The sequence below is a fragment of the Camelus dromedarius genome, chromosome 3 (genome assembly GCF_036321535.1).
Source record: "Camelus dromedarius isolate mCamDro1 chromosome 3, mCamDro1.pat, whole genome shotgun sequence".
Classification (NCBI taxonomy): Eukaryota; Metazoa; Chordata; class Mammalia; order Artiodactyla; family Camelidae; genus Camelus; species Camelus dromedarius.
This window is the reverse complement of record NC_087438.1, coordinates 91237686-91261077: the sequence shown is the minus strand read 5'-3', so window position 1 is coordinate 91261077 and position 23392 is coordinate 91237686. Positions and strand designations below refer to the sequence as shown.

The 23392-nt window shown below is 33.5% G+C and overlaps 1 protein-coding gene across 2 annotated transcripts in view; it reads left to right on the top strand.

The window, feature by feature from the left end:
- FNIP1 (folliculin interacting protein 1) overlaps positions 1 to 23392 on the top strand; it is a 111991-nt gene that overhangs the window by 74811 nt on the left and 13788 nt on the right. For both annotated transcript variants that reach the window (XM_010981179.3, XM_010981188.3), the window contains 5 exons: positions 848 to 1049; positions 4745 to 4830; positions 17958 to 18104; positions 18976 to 19145; positions 21885 to 23298. In XM_010981179.3, coding sequence (XP_010979481.1) covers positions 848 to 1049; positions 4745 to 4830; positions 17958 to 18104; positions 18976 to 19145; positions 21885 to 23298 — 2019 coding nt within the window. The remainder of the gene's footprint in view (positions 1 to 847; positions 1050 to 4744; positions 4831 to 17957; positions 18105 to 18975; positions 19146 to 21884; positions 23299 to 23392) is intronic.

The following is a 23392-nucleotide window of genomic DNA, read 5'->3' as shown; positions in this document are numbered from 1 at the left end:
TTTGTTGTTGTTGCCTGTGCTTTTGGTGTCATAGCCAAGAAATCATTGCCAAATCCAATGTCATGAAGCTTTTACCCTGTTTTTTGCTAGGGGTTTTTATAGTTTTAACTCTTCTGTTTTGGTCTTTGATGTATATACTGCATGTTTTGATATTCCTGATTCCTGATATTCCTGATTCCTGTTTGTTTTTTTTTTTTTTTTTTGGCCACTTAATTCATTCTTTTTTTGGGGGCGGTGTAGGGGAAGTAATTAGGCTTATTTATAGGTTGATTTATTTATTCTTAGAGAAGGTACTGAGGATTGAACCCAGGACCTCATGCATGCTAAGCATGCACTCTACCACTTGAGCTATACTCTCCCTGCCAAGTTAATTCATTCTTGAAAGATCTTTTTTCAGTCTGTGTTAAGTTAAAAAAAAAATGATAAAGCTTCCTGTTTTCTTCTTTACTCCCTTTATTCTTTCATCTTTGATTTCACTCCTGGAATCAAAAGGAGAGATAAGTAGATTCTAGAACAGTGTAGGGATTATATGAGACCTCACCTATTAACCTGATTCAGGCTCTTTTAAGTTGGTTATACATTGGGATTATCTACTTTTTTAGCAATTTATAATTGGACAAAAATGTTTCCAGTCTGATTCTATTAAAATTTCTTATAAAAATGTGAGCATAAAGGAGTAGCCAGTAGATTTTTCAGAGAGATACACAATTGATATGCATTTTTAGATTTACCTTTTAAAACACTGAAAGACCTTTTAGCTTACCTACATTTAGTTAGCAAGAAGGTTGAATTTGTGACTTCAATTATTTTTATAATTTTTTAAATTAAAAAAACATTTATTTTTAAGGTCTATAGAAGAAAGCTTTAATCTGTCAGATGAAAGCTGTGGCCCCAACCCAGGAATTGTGAGGAAAAAGAAGATTGCAATTGGGGTAATTTTTTCATTATCCAAAGATGAAGATGAAAGTAACAAATTCAATGAATTCTTTTTTTCACATTTTCCTCTCTTTGAAAGCCACATGAACAAATTAAAGAGTGCAATAGAACAGGTAAGCATAGTCATGTTTATGGTTTGTTTATATTTTTTATTTTCCTTGGCATCTTACTCTCTTGCTTAAACATCGTGTTTATTCATTAGGCAGAAAAATTAACAGGCTCTGTGCAGGTATCCTACAAAGTTAACTGGGAGATGCAAAGTAGACTTCAACTCTTTTAATGAGCTTACTGCCTAATAAAAGATCTAAGACTTATTCAATAAATAAGTATTTGAGGGCTTATAATGTGTCTTAAGACACTATCCTAGCAACTGAAGATAAAATGTGAAAAAAGCAACACTCCTGACCTCATGGGACAGCAAATAAACAAATTAATATATAAGATTTTAGATAGTAATAAGTGCTATGGAGAAAAATAAACCAGAGAAAGGTTTTTAAGGAATGCTGGATGGAAGGATTGCTAATTTTTGTAGGATAGTCAGGGAGGTTTCTGATAAAGTGACATTTGGTCCAGAGATACGGAGGGAGTTAGCTACAGCCATCTGAGAGAAGATTGTTCCAAGTAGGGGAAAGGAGCAAGCCTAATGCTTGAGCAACAGTAAGGAGGCCAAGGTGGCTGGGTTAGAAGTGGGACCAGATCCTCTAGGGCCTTATAGGATTCCATTGTAAGGGTACTGGCATTTATTCTTCAGAAGGATGGGAAACCGTTGGAGGGTTTTGAGCAGAGGAATGACATTATTTATGGGAATCACTCTTAACTGCTAGTACAGAATAGATTTCTAGGGACAAAAGTGGAGTTGTGGGATTAGTTTTAGGAAACTGTTGAAATAATTCAGGTGAGAGATGGTGTCTGCTCAAACCACTTTGGTGATGGAATTGGTGAGAAGTGGTTAAATTCTGGTTATATTTTGAAAATAGAGCTAATGAGATTAGCTGATGGACTGAATTGGGGTATAAGAGAAAAAGAACCATAGAGATTGACTGGAGATTTTTCATTTGAGCAGTAAGTAGGGTGGAATTGCCAATACTAAAATGGGAAAGCTACAGATAGAACGGATTTGGCGGAGGAAGAGGAACAGTTAGTTTGAGATGTGTCCTGGACATCTAAGTTGTTATGAGTCTAGAGTTTAGGGGAAAGGTCCAGGCGGACAGTCACCAGTGTATAGATGATATTTTAAACCATGAAACTGATTGAGGGAGAGAAGGGAGGACAGGAGATTCTAGGCCTGATTTGTGGAACACTTCAACAGTTAAAATTTGAGGAGTTGAGAGCTAGCAGAGGAGACTGAGAATTGGCCTTTCAGAATAGTAGGAGGAAAAGCAAGAGAGAGTACTTTTTGAGGTGAGCCAAGTGAAGAAAGTATTTTAAGAAGATAGGAGTTTTTGATCAGTTGTGTCAAATGCTGCTGATTATGTAATAAATTGATGTAAAGTAAGAAAATAATGAATATAAAATAGAACATAAGGATAACTAAAAAAGAAGAAAAAGCAAGGTTTTTTAGAAGTTCATTGGAAAGAAAAATGACTTCCTAATGGGAAGATGTTTCATTTGCACTGTGTCTTACAGGATGTATAAGCCTTTATAAACATAAAGCTTTGAAAATTGGAGATAGTAGGATAGCAAGAAAAACTGATAACCTTGCCACCCAAAGATTACTCATTAACATTTGCTGAAAGTTTTATCAAGGCCTTTTCTGTGCGTATTATATTTTTACTTAATTGGGATTGTGCTGGATCCGTATTGTTTGAATTATGTGCCTATTTTGAAAATGTCATCATTGTTAACATACATTTCTCATGTCATTATAAATGGCTCTTAATTATATTTTATAGTAGCTTTCCTTAATTTAAGTAATTTTTATATTAGGCCATTTCTGCTTTTTCACAATTATAGCTACACTATAGTTAACATCTTGATGAATTTTCCAGACTATATTTTAGAAGAGAATCCTGTGAATCAGTGGGTATTACTAAAGTTCTTAATCCCTGTGACAGTATGTGGAAGAGAAAGGATACAAAAAGGAGTAGTGAGAGGTATGGCTAGCAGAGTTAATGGGGACCGGGTCACAAAGAATCTAGAATGCTTGCCAGAAGTTTTGACTGCATTTTTAAGGCTGCCTTCCAATTGTGCTTTAAGAATATTATTTGACAGTATGTTTGAAAGAAACTAGTAAAAGAAACTAGAGATGCAAGGCTAATTAGAATGGTCCAGAAAGCAGAGGATAAATTTCAGTAACTTAGTGGTGCCTGAGAATTGTCTGCCTCTAGGGAATACACTTTATTATTCACATTAAATCTGTTAAAAGACGGATAGATCATTAGTAGTATCTTTTTACTGAACAAATGAATAAAATCCATTTTCATTTACTTTTTTAAGAAGTTCAGTGCTGGTGACATTTTCTTCAGTTTGCTACTGTCTCTTTGGAAGTCTGTTGTTGCTAAAGTCAGTACATGTAATATTTAGCTAAGTGGCTGAACTGACATTTGAGTTACTGGGAGAGGTGTTTAAGCCTTGTATGAAATTTGTCAGGCACTAGAGAACTCATTAAAGGTGACTTTTTAAATGTTTTAATGCTTTGATCATTGTGCAACCTAAAGTGCACGTTGCAGTGCTTATTTAGTTGCCTGAATGTTCAAGTGTAACATCTCATTTCTTACAAAAGTAGAAAGATAAAGCTGAATGAATGCTTTCATATAAATGAACAGAATTTAATTTTAAAAGGTCTACAGTTGTTAATTAATCATAGAATATAGTAAATACTGAACCATCCAAATAAGTTACCTTCTAGGGCCAATTTTCAAACTATCACTTATTTATTTATTTTTAATGAAAAGGTACAGGTTTTATTTCTGAGCACTGTTGGAATTATTTTGAAGTCTTTGCTACTTTTTGAGATGTATAACATAATTAAAAATTTTATTATTGGTGAAACTAAGGAAGAATACTGCTCAATTCTAGCTAAAGAATATTTACTTCTTTATAAATTTGGGAGTCTCGCAACAGTTTGTAAAAAACATAAAGTGTCACTTTTAACCTATGAAGCTTTTGGATGGTTGTGAACATGATTCTGGCCTGAAGTAGTCTAACCTTCTCTTAAATATATGTTAAAATTTTAAAAAATCAATTTGTAATTACGTAAGTAATGCAGAATTACATTCTCTTTGAAAAAGTCTTAAAAAATTGCAAAGTTCTTTCTAATCCTGATCCCCTTTTCATCTGCCTAAAAGCAGGGCTTCTCAAACTTGGCTAAATATGTTTTTAGGAAGGTAAAAATTACTTGTAACTTGTTATATCTTTCAGTAGAATCTTTTTATTGTAGATTTTAAAAAAGGATTTATTTAACAAAACTATTATCCATGAAATATGAGCAAAAACCAGGAGCTGCTATTTTTGAATTATCGCTGTATGTTGTTCTGTTTGGGGGGGAAAAAAAAGCAGTTTTGTGTAACCCAGAAACTGTCAACATCAGTTTCCTTGTGTGTTGACATTCTGTGGTTTGACAGTTACAATAGGAGGCTTAACATTTGAAAATTTTCAATTTTGTTATATTAATTAATGACTAAAGTTGCAAAGAAAAAGGAAAGAAAGCCACCATAGACACGTGTGGCTTCTTTATAACTATCTAGATAAGAATGGTAGTAGTGTCGTGGAAATATGTGACTTTGTCTTTCACATTTTTTTTTGTTTGTTTTGTTTCCATATTTTGCCCATAATCAGTGTAAGAATTAACTATTTGGTTGCTTTCAAGGCTATGAAAATGAGCCGGAGATCAGCTGATGCCAGTCAGAGGAGTTTGGCATATAATCGAATAGTTGATGCCCTAAATGAATTCAGGTACATATTCTCCAGCTTTTCATAATATAGAGTTGTTTCACAGTGTGCACAGGAAGATTTATTTATTTTCTTTAACTTATCCTGATAAAAGTTTAATTCTTTAAATTTCTCTGTCTCATAGTCAAATCAGGGTGTAATTCAGTTGGCCAGTGGCCCCTGTGTTGCTAAATATCAAAAAATGCTTGGAATTCAGGCACATTTGGGAGCAGTCCATGGTATGGTTTTTAGCACTGGACAGTTACCTAAACAAATATGACCAGAAGAGACCCTTGTTTTAGCAGAAATGTGCTTTGTCCTTTCTTGGGCTTCTAGATATAAGGACTGGTTAAGTGTTGTTTAACCAGTAATAGTAATCACATGTTCTTAGATCTATGGAATACAAGGATACATGGATACAGGGAATAGGAACTTGATATTCCATATAGCTCTGTTGTTTAATCCTTTCTCTAGCTATGGCAAAGCAAATAGTATTTCCTCTGACAGGATTTTCTAGCACAACAATACTTGTGCCTGAAGCTTTAGCAAGTGGTGTAATGGCACTCTAATTATGGCAAGGAAACATATTACGTGTGAACTTATGTTGGGAATTACACTACGTGACTGATGGGTGTCTCCCTCAAAGAGATTCATTTCAGGTTTACTTCATCCTCTCATCCTCTCGGTGTTTCCTCCTTTAGATTGGAGAAATAGTATAGCACATAGGGCAGGAACTCAGACGTGAGTATCTGACAGACCTTGTTCTAACCTGACTCTGCCTTTTCCCACCGCTGATGACCTTGGGCAGGTTTCTGTTAGCATTTTTGACCCTTAATTTTCTTGTGTACAGTCTGTAAACTCAATTTAGTAATAATCTAATAGATTGTTGTAAGGATAGAGTGAGGTAATATATGTAAAATACTTAACAGAATGCCTGACATCAATGACAGCACTATTTTCTATAACAAATATAACCTACAGCAGTGCTTCTCAAAAGTCATTCACAACTTACCTTTACAGTTTCGCCAAATCTGCATATCATTTATGCCATTTAAATTTGTTTCTCTTTGAAGTTGTGCTGTGCTCCAGAAATTGACGCAGCATTGTAAACTTACTAAATGTCAATAAATATATATAGATGAAAACAAAAAATCTAATGTTTCTCTTTAAATTGACACTCTTTTATAGCTAAATAAATATATTTCAAAATGAAACTATGTATCATTACCCTAAATGGAGAATCAATATCCTTTGCTATAATGAAGCTATAAAAATGAATGTATAATAATTAAAATTAAAAGTATGTATCTGCATACCACCTAAGGTATAGTATCATCAGTAGTCCATATACCTCACTTTTGTTCATTGGCTAATGGTGTGTGGTCCCTTATTGGGTCAGGGATCTTCTGGATTGTTTTTTTTTTCTTTTTTAAATATGAACTATTATGTTTTGAAGCGAAAGCCTATTTTAACTTGTGATATTGCAGGATTGCTGTGGTGAAACTGTAGGCATGTCATATATATACTTTGTAACGGAGATGACTAAGGAGTGGTGTATTTAGTAAATTTGATAGTAAGAGAAAACTCATGTTTGTTTTCAGCTTTGCTCCTTTTTTATTTTTTATTTTTCTCATACTGTGTTAAACCACAGTGAAAATAAATCTGGTATTCTTTTTTAAACTTTCTCTCAAAAGGAGAGATTTCATTGCCTCAGCAATTTTCTAGAAACTTTGAATTTACAAAATAACTTATTTTCCTGATTCTAGAAGGTTTTTGTATAATTTTTAAGTTGGAATTACAGATAACTGTTAAATAGAAATTGTATGGTAAAAATAACCTTAATTGATATGGAATATTTTATCATATTTGTAGTTTCTTTAAATTGAAAAAGTTTACTTTATGGCTGTTGTGTAATATTATCTGTTACATTCAATTATTAAGAAGAAAATTTGCTAGTCTTTCATCTTTTATTATACTTTTTAGGGTAAAAGACATTAAAAGTGACTATATATCTTGCTTTTTTATGCAGTAAACACAGTAGTTACTGAAAATGTAGAGAAAAACATATTAGAGAATTCAATTTCAGCTTATTTCACTTTTTGTCTTGGAAGGAAATAATTTGCACAGGTAAAAATTACATTAGAGATGATATTTCTGCCATATATGTATGTTAACATATTCACTTTAGATGTTTCCTAAGTTATCAAAAGAAGCATACTAGCAAATTGTACAGTATTTTAAAAGAATTTTATTGAGGTAAAAGAAAAATGTAACGTTAAATTTAACATCTTAACTATTTTTGAGTGTATAATTCAGTAGTGTTAAGTGTATTCACATTGTGTAACAAATCTCTTTAATTTTTTCAACTTGTAACATTAAGACTGTATACACTAAACACTAATTTAGTAACAGTATTTTTAATCAGTGTGTTTCTTTATTTCATTGGCATCTTCACTCTTAATTTATATGTGAATGATGTGCAAAGTTATTCATGATTTCATTTGTTTATACCTGTACCTTAAGAATTCAGGTTACCACATTTCAAGGTGCCACTCGTGATTAAATCAAGTTTATATACACAAAAGTTTCTTTTAGATGAAGTGTAGGGAAAATAAAGTACATTTCCTTAATATTTCTGGAGGGAAATTTGAACAAATTTAATTAGCTCACTTTGACTGATTGGCTGTTTATTTTATCCACATAACGTCTCAATTTATATAGATGTCTGTGTGTTTCTCAGTTTACATAGATGTCTTTGTGTGTTTAATGTGAAAGCTCAAAATTTGATAGTTTTCTGAACACAAGGTGATAGAAGTAATTTTAATGTCAGAATATTTAAGATCAGAATTCCTTTGAAGTGTATTTTTTATATATAAATGTTAAGATACTTCTGCACGATTCAAGAGGTAAATTATACTGAGTTGCTTAAACCAAATGTTAATGATTTAGGCTGCATTAGATAAATTTCCTATCAGTTCATTTGATATTTCAGTAAGTGTCGTACAGTTAAAAAAAAAAAAAAAAAAGGAAGGACACATTAGCATCAATATAAGTGCTTTTCTATTTTCTCAATGTTGAATAAAATTAACTGAGACCAGGTTAATTATAGGTGACAGAACTCCAGCCAGCACATTTTATTTGGCCTCTTTTTTTTTGACAAACATTTGAACCTCTAGACCATTAAGTCAGACAAACACTGTCTGGTTTGCCATAAGCTGTATCTCTCCTAGTTGTATTAACCCATGTATAATTTTGTACCTGCCTGGCCTCTGAGGATTATTAAAGTTTAGACTTCTGTTTTAGGGGTTGGTGATTTATATCCATTAATCTAGACCTCATTATCTTTTAGACTGTAAATTCAGTCTGATTCTCTTGCATTTTTCTGAAATTACCCATGTTTGTATCTCTGGAATCAGCCCCATACAGGCTGAATAATGAATAATCTTTATCTTTTCTTCTTGAGTTGGAAATGGGAGTGAAAGGCAACAAAACAAGCTGCCAGAAAAGTAGTAAATTCTGGGACATAGTTATCTATTATATCCTCTGTTTCTTGGCCACTCTGTATTATTAAAAGTATAAATTGCTTAATTTCACAAATTTTATGTATGTATATATAAAAATATATACATATGTAGATATATGTGTGTATATACACATTTAATTGGTAGACTTAATGCTAACAGTTTCAGATTACAGAAAAATTGACCGAACAGTTCAGAGAGTTTTTCATATAGCCCTCTCCCCTTAGTTTCACTGATTATTAACATATTGCACTAGGGTGGTATATTTGTTACAATTAGTGAACCAATATTGATATATTATTATTAACTAAAGTCCATAATCTACATTGAATTCCACTTTTTTATTGTACATTTGTATGGGTTTTGACAAATGCATAATGTTACGTGTCCACCATTACAGTATCAGACACGATAGTTTCACCATCGTAAAAATCTCCTGTGCTTCACTTATTCATTCTTTCTCCCTTCCTGCTAACACCCTGGCAGCCACTGGCCATAGTATGTACCCTTTACAGACTGGTTCCTTGACTTAGCAATATGCAATTAAGTTCTTCTACGTCTTTTTGTGGCTTAATGGCTCACTTATTTAAAAAAACTCACTGTATTGTATCCCATTTTGTGGATATACTACAGTTTGTCCATTGACCTGTTGAAGAACATCTTGATTGCTTACAGCTTTTGGTGATTATGCATAGAGCTTTTCTAAACATTCATGTGTGGGGTTTTGTGTGGACTTAAGTTTTCAGTTCAACTGGGTAAATACCTAGGAGCATAACTGTTATAGATGATCACAAAAACTGTGTTTGGATTTGCAAGAAAGTGTCAAATATTCTTCTGAAGTGACTGTACCGTCTTGCATTCCCACTAGCAGTTAAGAGTTTCTTTTGTTCCATATGCTTGTCAGCATTTTATATTGTGAGTTAAAAATTTTTTTTGTGCCATTCTAATAGATGTATAGTGATCTCATTGTTTCAATTTGCAGTTTCCTAATGACATAAGATGTTGAGCATCTTTTCAAATATTTATTTGCCATCTGTATATCTTTCTGGGTGAGGTATCTGTTCAGTCTTTTGCCCATTTTTAAATTGGCTTGTTGGTTTTCTTACTCAGTTTTTTATTTATTTTATGTATCGATCCTTTGTCAGATCTGTGTTTTGTGTATATTTTCTTTTAGTCTGTGGCCTGTCTTTTCATTCTCTTAGTATTTTTCACAGAGCAGAGTTTTAAATTTTATTAGAGTCCAACTTAACAATTTTTTTTCCTGAATAGTGCCTCTGGTGTTATATCTGAAAACTCATTACTAAACACAAGATTATTTAAATTTTATCCTGTATTATGCTCTAGATGTTTTATGATTTTGCATTTAAATTTATGTCTATAATCCATTTTGAAATTTTTTGTGTGTGAAAGCTATAAGGTCTTTGTCTAGATCCATATTTTTGCATATGGGTGTCCACTTGTTCCAGCATCATTTGTTGAAGAGACTTATCTTTATCTTTGCTCCATTGTATTGCTTTTGCTCCTTTGTCAAATACCAGTTAAGTTTATTTGTGGGGCTCTATTTTTGGTCTCTTTTGTTCTGTTGATCTACTGGTTCTGTTGATCTACTTGATCTGTTGATCTACAGTAGATCTTTTACCAGTATCATACTGTCTTGATTACTGTAGCTTTATAGTAAGTCTTGAAGTCAGATAATATGAGTCCTCCAACTTTTCTTTTCCTTCAGTGTTGTGTTGGCTGTTCTGGATTATTTGCCTCTCCAAACTTTAGAATCATTTTGTTGATATCCACAAAATAGTTTGCTGGGATTTTGACTGAGATTGAATTGAATCTGTAGATTAAATTGGGAAAAATTGGCATCTTAGCGATAGTGAGACTTTCTGACCATGAACATGAAATAATTTTCTATTTGTTTAGATAGATCTTCTTTGATTTTTTAATCTAAGTTTTGTAGTTTTCCTCTTATAGATTTTGTACGTTTTAAAAAGATTTATACCTAAATATTTAAGGGTGTTTTTTTTATTCACTAATATTAATGATACTGTGTTTATAATTTCAAATTTCAACTGTTCATTGATGGTATATAAGAAAGAAGTTGGCTTTTGTATATTAACCTTATATCCTGCAACCTTGCTGTAATTACTTATTAACTCCAGGAGTTTTTTGTTTTTTTGTTTTGTCACTTTCTTTAGATTTTCTACATAAGCAATCATGTCATCTGTGAATAAAGACAGGTTTATGTCTTCTTTCTTAATTTATATACCTTTTATTTATTTTACTTGCCTTATAGCCTTAGCCAGAACTTCTAGTACAATGTAGAAAAACAGTGGTGATAGTGGATGTTCTTCCTTTGTACCAGATCTTAGTGGGAAATTTTCAAGTTTTTCATCATTGAGTAAGAGGTTAGATTTCTTTTGATACCCTTTATCAAGTTGAAGAAATTCTCCCTTTATTCCTGGTTTGCTGAGAGTTATTAATTATTGGTTCAATTTTTGAAATATGTATAGGACTATTCAAGTTACCTCTTTTTTCTTAAGTGTAACTAGTTTTCTGTGTTTCAAGGAATTGGTCTGGTTCATCTAAGTCATCTAATTTGCAAGCCTAGAATTATTCATATTGTTTCTTAATTATCCTTTTAATGTCCATTGATCAGTAGTGATGGATTCCTCTTTCATTTTTTATGTTAGTAGTTTGTGTCATTTCTCTTTTTTCTTGATTATCTTGAATATAGAAGTTTATTGGTTTTATTGATTATTGATCTTTTCAAAGAACTGGATTTTGTTTTGTTGATTTTTTTTTTTTTTTTGGTTGGGGGAGGTAATTAGGTTTATTTATTTTTAGAAAAGGTACTGGGAAATGAACCCAGGACCTCGTGTATGCTAAGCACGCACTCTGCCACTTGAGATATACCCTTCCCCCTCGTTGATTTTTAATCTATTGATTTTCTATATTTTATTTCAGTGATTTTCTATTTGTTTTCTTTTATTTGCTTTAGTTTTATAGTTTATCTTTCTCTAGTTTCCTAAAGTTAAAGCTTAGATTATTGCCTTTAGAGCTTTCTTTTTCTTTCTTTCTCTTTCTTTCTTTCTTTCTTTCTTTCTTTCTTTCTTTCTTTCTTCCTTTCTTTCTTTCTTTCTTCCTTTCTTTCTTCCTTTCTTTTCTTTTTCTAAAATCACATCTATTAAGTCAGTAAAATAGAAGATTCTAATTCCTGTAGTATTTAAGCTAGCTTCGATTTTTTTCTTTCTCTGTCTCTTTTTTTTTTTAACATTTTTTATTGAGTTATTCTTTTTTCTTTAATATATGCCTTTACTGCTATAAAGTTCCTTCCAAGGGCTACTTTTGCTGCATCCCACAAATTTTGTTAAGTTGAATTTTTATTTAATTCAAAATATTTTTAAATTTTTCATGAAATTTCTTCTTTGATCATATATTATGTAGAAGAGTATTGTTAAATCTCCAAGTACTTCAGGATTTTCCACTTATTTTTCTTTCATTAATTTCTAGTTTAATTTCATTGTGGTCTGAGAGCATATATTGTATGATTTCTTTAAATTTCTTTTAAATTTGTTGACATGTGTTTTATGGTCCAGAATATGGTTTATTTTGGTGAATGTTCCATGTACCCTTGAGAAGAATGTATGTTCTTTTGTTTTGGGATGAAGTATTCCACAAATGTCAGATCTAGTTGACTGTTGGTACCGTTCAGCTCAAATGTTTCCTTACTAAAAGGCTCAAACTTCCAGTCATAAGGTAAATAAGTTCTGGGGATGTAATATAGTATGGTGACTATAGTTAACAATACTGTATTGTATATTTGAAAGTTGCTAAGAGAGTAGATCTTAAAAATTCTCAGTGTAAGAAAAATTTTTTTTATAACTTAGCAAAGTGATGTTAACTGAACTTATTGAGGTAATCATTTCACAATACATGCCTATATCAAATCATTAAACATTTTAAACTAATACAATATCATATGTCAATTATATCTCAATAAACTTGGAAAAAACCAAACTATTTCTTACTGATTTTCTGCCTGCTGGATATATCATTTTCTGATAGAGGAGTGTTGAAGTTTCTAACTGTGATACTGTATTTACCTGTTAGTTTTATTTTTCTTCCAGTTTTTATTGAGATATAATTGACATACAGCACTGTGTAACTTTAAGGTATTCAGGATAATGATCTCACTTACATACATCATGAAATGATTATCACAATAAGTCAGTGAACATCCATCATCTCATATAGATACAAAATTAAAGAAATAGAAAAAATTATTTTTCTTATGAAGAGAACTCTTAGGATTTACTCTCTTAACAACTTTCAAGAAATATTCAGCAGTGTTGATTGTATTTATCTTGTATGTTACCTCCCTAGTACTTATTTATCTTACAACTGGAAGTTTATATTCCCTCTCCCCACTCCTCGTCCCCTAGGCCTTTCAGTTTTGGCCTTACATATGTTGATTCTCTCTTGTTAATAAGTACATACATGTTAAGGGTTCTTATGTCTTCAGTCATTGCCAAGACACATGTCAAGGAGCCCACTCCTTATGTTTTCCTCTAATGTTATGGTTCAGGTCTTGTGTTCAAGCTTTTTAATCCATTTTGAGTTGATTTTTGTGTATGGTATAAGATGGCAGTCCAGTCATTCTTTTACATGTGGCTGCCTAGTTTTCCCAAAACCGTTTATTGAAGAGGTTATCCTATCTCCATCATATATTTTTCCCTCCTTTATCATAAATTAATTCACCATACATGCATGGATTTATTTCTGGGCTCTCTGTTCTGTTCCATTGATTTATGTGTCTGTTTTTATGCCAATACCATACTGTTTGGATTACTCTAGTTTTGTAATATAGTTTGAAATCAGGACGCATGATACCTCCAGCTTTGTTCTTCTTTCTCATGATTGTTTTGACTATTCAGGATTTTACCTGGTTCTATACAAATTTTAGGATTGTTCTATTTCTGTGAAAAATGCCATTGAAATTTTGTTAGTTGCATTAAATTTGTAGATTGTTTTGGATAATGTGAGCATGGTTTTATTCGAGTTGTTTAGCTGACTTTGGACTAGAATTAATATAAATACATGTTTTGAACAATTCTCTTTGCTTAGTTGCCTAAAAGAATCCTGCAGTATTTTTTTTTTAAGTTCTACATTTTGCAGTATTACAAAGCAATACATATTTGCCTTTGCACTTTGAGCTGTATCTTGCATTATTGGATTACAGTTTCTTTTTTGCAGTCACAAGCTTTGTGGCAGAAGGTCAAGAATCCTTATTTGAGCTCTGAGGAAACATTATAGATCCAGCTGAGGTTACCAGAATAGTAAATATTGTCATAAGACTCATTCCTGGTAGAATACTGATCTTGCTCTTAGGTTATATCCACCATTTTTATTTAAATTTTTTTTGTGTTAAATATTTCTGAGTTAATTGCTGTGATATAGGGTAGTATGAATGGCCTAGCCTTAAATTTTTAATATTACTTAGAATTTACAACATGTATGAGTTATAAAATAATTGTAAATATATGTCCTGATTGTGTACCTTCCCTTGTTGTATTAGTTTGATTATTTTACTTCAGTCACTGGGCAAATCTGAAAGACTGTATAAAACAGTGAAGCATTCTTACAGTATTTAAAAAATACTTTACAAACTCTTATAGTTTTTACTAAGAGGTCTATCTGTAATATACTTTTAATATTACAGTTGACCCTTATTATTTACGGAGTCTGTATTTGTGAAGTCACCTACTTGCTGAAATTTATTTATAACCCTTAAGTATACCTACAGTGCTTTTATGATCATTTGTAGACATGTGCAGAGCATTGAAAATTTTGAGTGTCCTGACACACACATACCCACATGAGGTCAAACAAGACAGTGCTCTGCCTTCTTGTTTCAGCTCTCATTCTGTAAACAAGCGTCCTTCTCATGATCTGTTTAGTGCCACTTTTTTTTAAAGCACTTTTTTGCTTTTTCTTTGTTATTTTACTATTAAAAATGGCCCCAAAGCATAGTGCTGAAATGCTATCTAATGTTTCTAACTGCAGGAAAGTTGTGATGTGCCTTAAAGAGAAAATACATGTGTTAGGTAAACTTTGTTAAAGTGTAAGACATAGTGCTGTTGCCTGTGAATTCATTGTTAATGAATCAACAGTATGTTAAATAAGGTGTCTTTAAAGAGAAACCCACATGAAACAAGATTATGTACTGATGGATTGTCAAAAATGTGACCAAAGGCTCACAGGAACCTAATCCCATATTTTTCCCTAGAAACAGTGAGTGATTGTTTACTAATTCAATATTTGTGTTGACTTTATGGAACATTATTGCAAATAATGAAAATCTATCATACTTTATTTTAAAATTAAGTGGTTATTAAAAATTACAATTAGCTGATTTTTAAAGTAGGTGATTGTTTGAAACTAGATGATTAATGAATTTTGGGTAGTTGAGAAGAGGAAGGAAATGATTTACAAGTATACAGAAGCCCCAAAACCCAGAAAAGTGGGAAGTATGTTTGGTTAGCATTGCTGTGCGGCAGAAATGAAGTCCTTGAATTTTTACTTGGACTTCATGTGTATCATACAGTGAAAATCAAACCATGTCACAGTTCCCTTGCAGCTAAAGGAACCTTTCATTCTCTAGGAACAGACCAAGAAAAATAAAGGGTCAGATGATTGGAAACAATAGCCCTTCTTACCATTAAAGGGTAGAGTATAATCCTTAAAGGGGGAGGAAAGCACTGTTACTTCTAGGTTGTTAATGACAACGTAGAGTTGTATAGAGTAAGAAGCACTGTTGCATAATTAATTTTTTTGCCTTCTTTGCACTTGATATACTTAAAGTTCAAGGATACACAAGGTCATGTTACATATCCTTAAACGGTAAAACACTGAAGTTAATGTCCTCAGTGGGCCACGGTGATAAGGCTCTCACCCATGACACAGAGACTTGTAGTAGAGACTAATATGCTGACGAAACTCATGGAAAATCAGTTGATCAGCTCATTCCTTTAATCAAAAAGTTTCTTTTAATCAGAATATATTCTTGTGGTCAAGAAACAAAAAATACACTGAAAGTTCTGATAATGAAAAATAAATGAATCTTGTTGTACCTCTCCTATCCCCATCCTGAATTCCCAAGAACATTCTCTTTTAACTCTTAAAATTTCTTTTTGTTATTTACCTCCATATTATTATACAGTATATTTAATGCAGCTGTTTCTTGGTTTATCAATGGTAAAGCATATTTATCTTCTGCCATGAATTAATACCTGCCCCTTAGCCCTTTAACTTTTCAGTATAGTTCTAGCACTATCTTGTCTGTCAGCTCTAGAAAATTGTCTGCTTTCTCCGATAATTTATTTTCCTCTCGTTTGAATCTATTTTATGAGAAACTGAGACCCCTGGATTGATCTTTTTTATGTCTGTTTTCTTCCATGTTTTCCTTTTTCTGAAAGTATTATTTTCTGTTTCCTCTGGAGTCATTTTGTGTGTGTGTGTTTCTGTCTTTCTGTTCGTGTCCCTTTCTCCTTGGAGGCTTTCCCTGTACATCAATATTTTGGTTTCTCATTCAGAGTTGAAAAAGGCACCAAAATATAGATTGGGAGCACAGCCTGGAGAATCTCACTTTAGGGCTTGTTTTCTTTTTCACTCCCTGAAGGAGTATGTTTAAACATTATTTCCCCCTCATTGCTACTTCTGCCATGAAATTTTAATGCCACAAGATTTACTGTGTATCTATTTATGTACTGTGAAAGATTCAAATTATCAGAAGGGTTTGGGGATGTCATTTCTCTGGGCTGGTCAGTAGCAACATCTGTTCTCCTATCTAGTTATTCTGTGGGAAAATGGGGTAGAGGTAGGGGACGCCAACCACTAATGGACCTTGAATTAGTCTCTCAGTTTATAGCTCTATATAAGGCCTGCCCTCTGTTTTACCAGGCACTTGTGAGTCCTGAGACGCTTCCTGCTTTATGGGTGCAAATCTGCTCCTTTTTGTACATGTCCCCCTCTGTAAGCACTGTAACCCATTATGTTCCTCTACCTTACTACTTCAGTTGACATTCTTTCCTATGGTTTGTCTTCTAGAATTTTATTAAATTTTTAATTTTAATTTTCACTAAGGTTCCTCCTCAGTTCTGTTTGTTGTAGTGGTTCATTTGTTTTCAAATTATTAAGTGGTGTTCAGTTGGTGTATCAGAACTGAAAGGATAAACATTTGTGTTTAATCTTCCATCCAATCTGGACATCCTTAATAGTTTTTAAAAGTAAGCATTTCCATGTATCTCTAGTTTATATTCTAGTTGTATTTTTCTCTGTAAGATACCGTTAATTTTTTTCTTTCTTTGTATCTATTTATTTATTTCTAAGTTCTCATCCATTGTTTTATGCCATACCAAGAACTCATTACTGTAACCTGTATTTGTCACTTTTATTTATTGTAATATGTATACCGGGTTGAGACTCAGTTTAGCTTGTACAAGCAAGAGAATTCTTTTCCTTTTTTAGATTTTAGGTGTTAGAAAATTATACTGAGGTAGGTGTTAGACCTTCATGGAGATCTCCAAGCACTTTCTAGAGCTTTACTCTCTATCTAATCTAGTAGCCATTAGCTACATGTGGCTATTTTAATCAATTTAAATTAAATCAAATATAAAGTCCAGTTCCTCAGTCACATTGGCCACATTTCAAGTATTCCATAACCACATATGACTAGTGGCTATCAAGTTGGACAGCACAGATGTAGAGCATCCCCATCATTGCCAAAAGTTCTGTTAGACAGCACTGTTCTAGAGAGTAGAAAGTAGGACACCGCTCTGTAGCTTCTGAGCAACTGACTAGTTTCTTAAGCCCCAAGTTTACAGGAGTTGCTTATTCTGGTGAGTGTATAAGATTTCACTGAATAGATATCAACTTTAAAGGAAAAGAATTGACATCTTAAAGGTATCCTTAATGCCTTTAGGAAAGAGTGCAAGTCACAGGACTAGCTGTTATCTAAAGGAATGCAAGAGAGACAGCCAGAATTGCACTGTCATAATGATGCAATAATCTTCTTTTGTGTTGATTCAAGGAAGAATGTCAGAACATTGAGAGAGAGTCGTAAAATATAGTATGCATATAGTGTCCTCATCAGCCTTCAGAGCTTTACTAACGAGCCTCAGCATAGGCAAGAAAATGATGACAATAAACTATTGTTTTGAGTGGGTACATGGCTAAACTATTACCCCATTTAAAGTATTTTTCTTTGTTGTTGATTATTTGCAATATATTTAAGTACAGCTTATACCTTGGAAATGTAGGGCTGAAAGGGGCTCTGAAAATTATATAGTCTTATGCTTTCATTTTACAGGTAAGGAAAACTGATGATTAAAGTAGGGAAATAATTTACCTGAAACCACACAGTCTTTAAGCCATTGTCAGACCAACACATTTGAGTTCATGTACAAAGCATTTCCCTTGATGCTGTGCTGATGACAAAGAAGGAAAAATTTGATTCATTGTCTCTTCTCAAAAGCTTTGATAATCTAGATGGGAGACCCAAGCCAACAACATAAACTTTTAACAGTCTGTAATTCTGGAAACTATGAATTTCATAATATGTTTTTCTCTTTTTAGAACAACAATTTGTAATCTTTACACAATGCCACGAATTGGAGAGCCTGTGTGGCTTACAATGATGTCGGGGACTCCAGAAAAGAACCAGCTTTGCCATCGTTTCATGAAGGAGTTCACCTTTCTAATGGAAAATGCTTCCAAAAACCAGTATGGCTTATTCTACATATCTGTCAGTCTAAGCTATCTTAACTGTATTTTAGCTGTTATTTACTGTAACTAGACATCTAGATTATGATCAAACTTAATTACAAAAGTGAAAGAATTAACCGTTATCTTTAGAGTTATTTCATATTATTAATAAGCAAAACAGAGTTACAAAAGATAAATAATAGATAGGGTGTAAAAAAAGGCCAAAGAAGCTTATGAATGAAAAACAGTAGAAATGTCTTTAATTGTGTTAAATTAAAATTCCTGACATCTTACAGAACTCTCTGAGACTTCTTACTTTTTTATGAATTATATCCATATATTCAGTTTCATTCTATAGAAAAGAAGTTGAAAAATACATAAGGAAGTGTCAGGATTCCAGTAACACATTTGTAGTATGATACTTTATCATATTGTTTTCTTCTGGTCATTCCTCAAATTCCTGGAATCCAGATGAGTTTTATTTTTTATTCTCTTTAACGGTAGACAGTTTTCCTAATACTTTCCTTCATTTTCCATTCAGTAATTTGGAAATATATAGACATACTGGTTGATTCATTAATATATGTGTGTATTAAACACTGAAAAGAATCCATAGTTTTTCAAGTAAAGTGGCATTTTTATTTTGTAATTATGGTTAGAAATAGATCCTTGTGAATGCTGTCTTTGTTTTAAAGATTTTTCTTTTAACTCCTACCTAACCAAAATATTTATTAACTTTCATTTTTATCCTGGTGATAGACTGATACTTTCTTCTCTTCTTTTTTATGCTGTTTGGCCAAATACTCTCCCTCCTTTACTCCGTCACTGCATTTTGCCTAAGGTTTTATGAAAGGAGATTAGAATCTGATAGGATGCATTTTGTTTTCAGATTCTTGCCAGCACTCATTACTGCGGTTCTGACCAATCATCTTGCCTGGGTTCCAACAGTCATGCCAAATGGACAACCACCTATAAAAATATTTTTAGAAAAACATTCCTCTCAGAGTGTGGACATGTTGGCAAAGACTCATCCATATAACCCACTTTGGGCACAACTGGGTATGTGTTCTGAAAACCCTTATATTATGCATTATATTTAGACTTTTGTGTCGAGTTATTTTATAGCAAAAATTAATATGAAGAAATTAAGTGCTCTGTTTTCCTTCCTTTGTTCTAAAGTACCTCTTCCTTACTTGTTCTTTCATGTCTGCTAAATTGTCTTATCCCCATCTTATGCCTGATTATCATTCCTTGTAGTTCAGGAACTGCAGCTAGAACAAGAGGAGCAGGATGATGGCTGATTTACTAGTAACTTCAAGGTCTTCAGGGTGTTTTGTATTAGATACCTTCCTAGAAAGAATGAATGAACAAAATCACCTGTAATAGCTAGAATAACCTGGTTAACTGAGAAGCAGTCATTGAGGTTTCTATCATTCCACTTTTGTTTGTTGAGTAATTTTTGAAAATGTTTCCCTTAGTGCTAGGCCCTCCACTAAATAAATAGGTAACAGGAGAGAGGAATTAGTTGATGAGTTGACAGTCATTAGGAAGGCAGTATAGCATGTTGCTTATATTTAAGCACAAGCTGTAGAGTTAGGCAGACCACGTTTGAATCATAGTTTCCTTATTTATAAAGTGGAGATAGTAATAAATGGTACATACCTCATAAAGTAGTGAAAATTAAATGAGATATTTACAGTACTTAGGACAGTGACTGGTAAATGTAGTTGCTGTTACTTTTCTTACTCTATTGCTGTTTGGTTATGGGGGAGGAGTGTGATGAGCACATTTCAGTGATCTGGTAGAAACTTAAACTTCCCTTAGGTTCTGGTGGTGAGTGAGCTTGCCAGGCAGATTGTCATGTGGCTTATTGATTCATATAACCAGCCTCCCTCCCTCATTCCTACCCTCTCTGTTTCCTCCCTTACTCTCTTTTTTCCTTCCTTCTGCATAATTGAGGGATAATTGACATATAGCAAACACATATATAAAGCATAGAACCTTCTAAGTTTTGATATATATATAAAATATATATACCTCTGAAACCATCACCAGAATCAAGATGGTGAGCATATTCATCACTACAAAAGTTTCTCATGCTCTTTTGTAATCCCTCCCTTTTATTCCTCCCTATTCTGCCTATTTACTTTCCCTTATTATACTCAGCCGCTGGTCTGCTTTCTGTAACTATAGATTGGTTTGCCATTTCTGGAATTTTATATAGATGGAATCATAATACTGTGTGCTTTTTTTGGTCTGAATTCTTTCATTCAGCATAATTATTTTGAGGTTCATCTGTGTTATCTGTATTAATAGTTAATTCCTTTTTAATGCTGAGTAGTATTTCATTTTATAATATTAACTTACCTTTTTTCAAATCAAATAATTCAGTAGTCCTCTTTTAAATTTGAACGTTTCAAATCTGTTTTCAATTCTATAATCATTTATTGAATGTACAATATACTTAAGGCTCTGGGTAAAGCTCACTGGAAGGTGTAAAGGTGAATGATACCTAGTCCTTGCCTTTAAGAAGTGACAGACTTATACTGTACATAAAATATATGTGGACAATAACGATAATTCAAAGGAACTATAAGAGAAATGAAAAACTCAGTGGGAGTTCAATTAGGGAAGCTTCCTTTGGACTGGCAGAGACACGGAGGGAAGGGAAAGTATATAGCACTATTAAAGGGGTCTAGGTATTGAAAGTACTGATCATATTCAGGGGTCCTATTTAAGTAGTCCCACTTTAAGTGGGACTTAGGGTGACTAAAGGTGAAAAAGGGTAACTATCAGAAGATTAACCTGAAAGAGTAAAGTAGAACCAATCATGAAAGACTTACCATGCCATCCAGTTTCAATTTATTCCGTAATTAGTGGGAACCTTGGGAGTAGTTTTGAACAGTGACATGATGGTACTAAATACAGTTCCTTAGCCAGAAGAGAAAATTTATCATAATACTGTCTATACCATATTATTTGAGACCTATTTATATTTGTTCCTTTAAAAAGTGTGTCGTTTTTCTAAAGTAAAAGTAGAGGTTTTTAAATGTGTCTAGTGACAACTTGCAAAACTTGAATTAAATTTAATTATTTTGTATACTCCATTTTTAAGTGTGTTTTAGCACCAGTTTCTTTGTTGGTTTAAATTTGAGCTACAGCATAAATACAGAAATGACATTAATTACTCCTAGGTCCTCTCTTCCCCCTTTTTAAATGTGGTGGCTCTTCATGTCTCGTATGGATACAGAAGTGACAGTGAATCACATGGCTGAACATGTCGCCCTGTTTTGTTTATCCTGAGTATCCAACCCTCTCAGGAATGAAATGGAAAATGGATTTTTAAAAACATGGGAGCTAGTGTGGAGTCTTGGGTAGGGGAGCAACAGATGAAGTTCAGGAATATGATTTAAATCAAGAAACAGTAAGTGTGTGATGTGACTGCTCCATTCCACTCTACTCCCTGCTTCAGACAGTACTTCTGCATCTAGGTGAAGTGCTTTGCAAGGGGACTGGCACAGAGCATATTCTTGGTAAATGTGACTTTCACAGCTAACTGTTTGCTTGTGGTTTCAGAACCACTGTAGCTGCTTAAGGAGGAAGCTTGAAAGCCCTTTCTCTCTAGTTAAGACCATTCATTTCATCCTCCTCTCCTGAACAGTCACTCATTTATTAAGGAACTAAGAGTAAAATCTAAAATATCCCTCATACAATAGGAGTAGGTTTCTGATAATTGAAAATAGCCTGCTTGGCTGGATCTGTAGAAGATGTGTCCATAAACTGATTTTTCCATTTCAGGAGACTTGTATGGTGCTATTGGCTCTCCTGTACGGTTAGCAAGGACTGTGGTAGTTGGCAAACGACAAGATATGGTCCAGAGGCTGCTTTATTTTCTTACTTATTTCATAAGATGCTCTGAACTTCAAGAAACCCATCTTTTAGAAAGCGGAGAAGATGAAGCCATTGTTATGCCAGGCACGGTAATTACTACCACTTTAGAGAAAGGTGAAATCGAAGAATCTGAGTATGTGCTTATCACAATGCATAGAAACAAAAGCAGTTTGCTCTTTAAAGAGTCAGAAGAAACAAGGACTCCTAATTGTAACTGTAAATATTGCAGTCCTCCACTGCTTGGGCATAATATAGAGAATGTTTCACAACAAGAGAGAGAAGATATTCAAAACAGCTCTAAGGAGCTGCTAGGAATTTCAGATGAGTGCCGAATGATTTCTCCTTCTGACTGCCAAGAAGAAAATGCTGTTGATGTTAAACAGTACCGAGATAAATTAAGAACTTGCCTTGACACCAAGTTAGAAACAGTTGTTTGCACAGGCTCTGCTCCAGTAGACAAATGTGCATTGTCAACGTCAGGCTTAAAGCCAGCAGAGGAAACATGGCAGAGTGAGGAATTGCTGGACACGGGTGATCACACAGGTAAAATGTTGAGATCCACGGGAATGGTTGTAGAAAAAAAACCTCCAGATAAGCTTATGACGGCTGCATTTTCTTGTGAGGCAACCCAGACAAAAGTTACTTTCTTGATTGGGGATTCTATGTCACCTGACTCAGATACTGAACTCCGGAGTCAGGCAGTGGTGGATCAGATTACCAGGCATAACACCAAACCACCGAAGGAAGAAAGAGGGACTGTGGATCAGCATCAAGAAACTAAACAAACAACGAAATCTGGAGAGCCTGATACACCGAACATAGTTTCTGGAGAACCCTGCGAACTTCCCTGCTGGAATCATTCAGACCCAGAAAGCATGAGCTTATTTGATGAATATTTTAATGATGATTCAATTGAAACGAGGACTATTGATGATATTCCAGTTAAAACAAGTACAGACAGTAAAGAACACTGCTGTATGTTAGAGTTTTCAAAAAGATTGTGTACAAAAAATGACAAACAGAACAATGAATTTTGTAAATGTGTAGAATCAGTTCACCAAGACTCATGTAAAACCTGCTTTCCTCAGCAAGACCAAAGAGATACACTCTCCATTCTTGTCCCCCATGGGGATAAAGAGAGTTCAGAGAAAAAAATTGCTGTGGGAACTGAATGGGACATTCCAAGAAATGAAAGTTCAGATAGTGCCCTCGGGGATAGTGAAAGTGAAGATACAGGTCATGATATGACTAGACAAGTAAGCATTTACTATGGAGGAGAGCAAGAAGATTGGGCAGAAGAAGATGAGATACCTTTTCCTGGGTAAGTAGGAAGTTTTAACCTGTTATAAACCTTTTATAAATATGAACCATTCTTTTGTTTAGCTGACCTCTGAAAGTTGTTAGTAGTTAATATA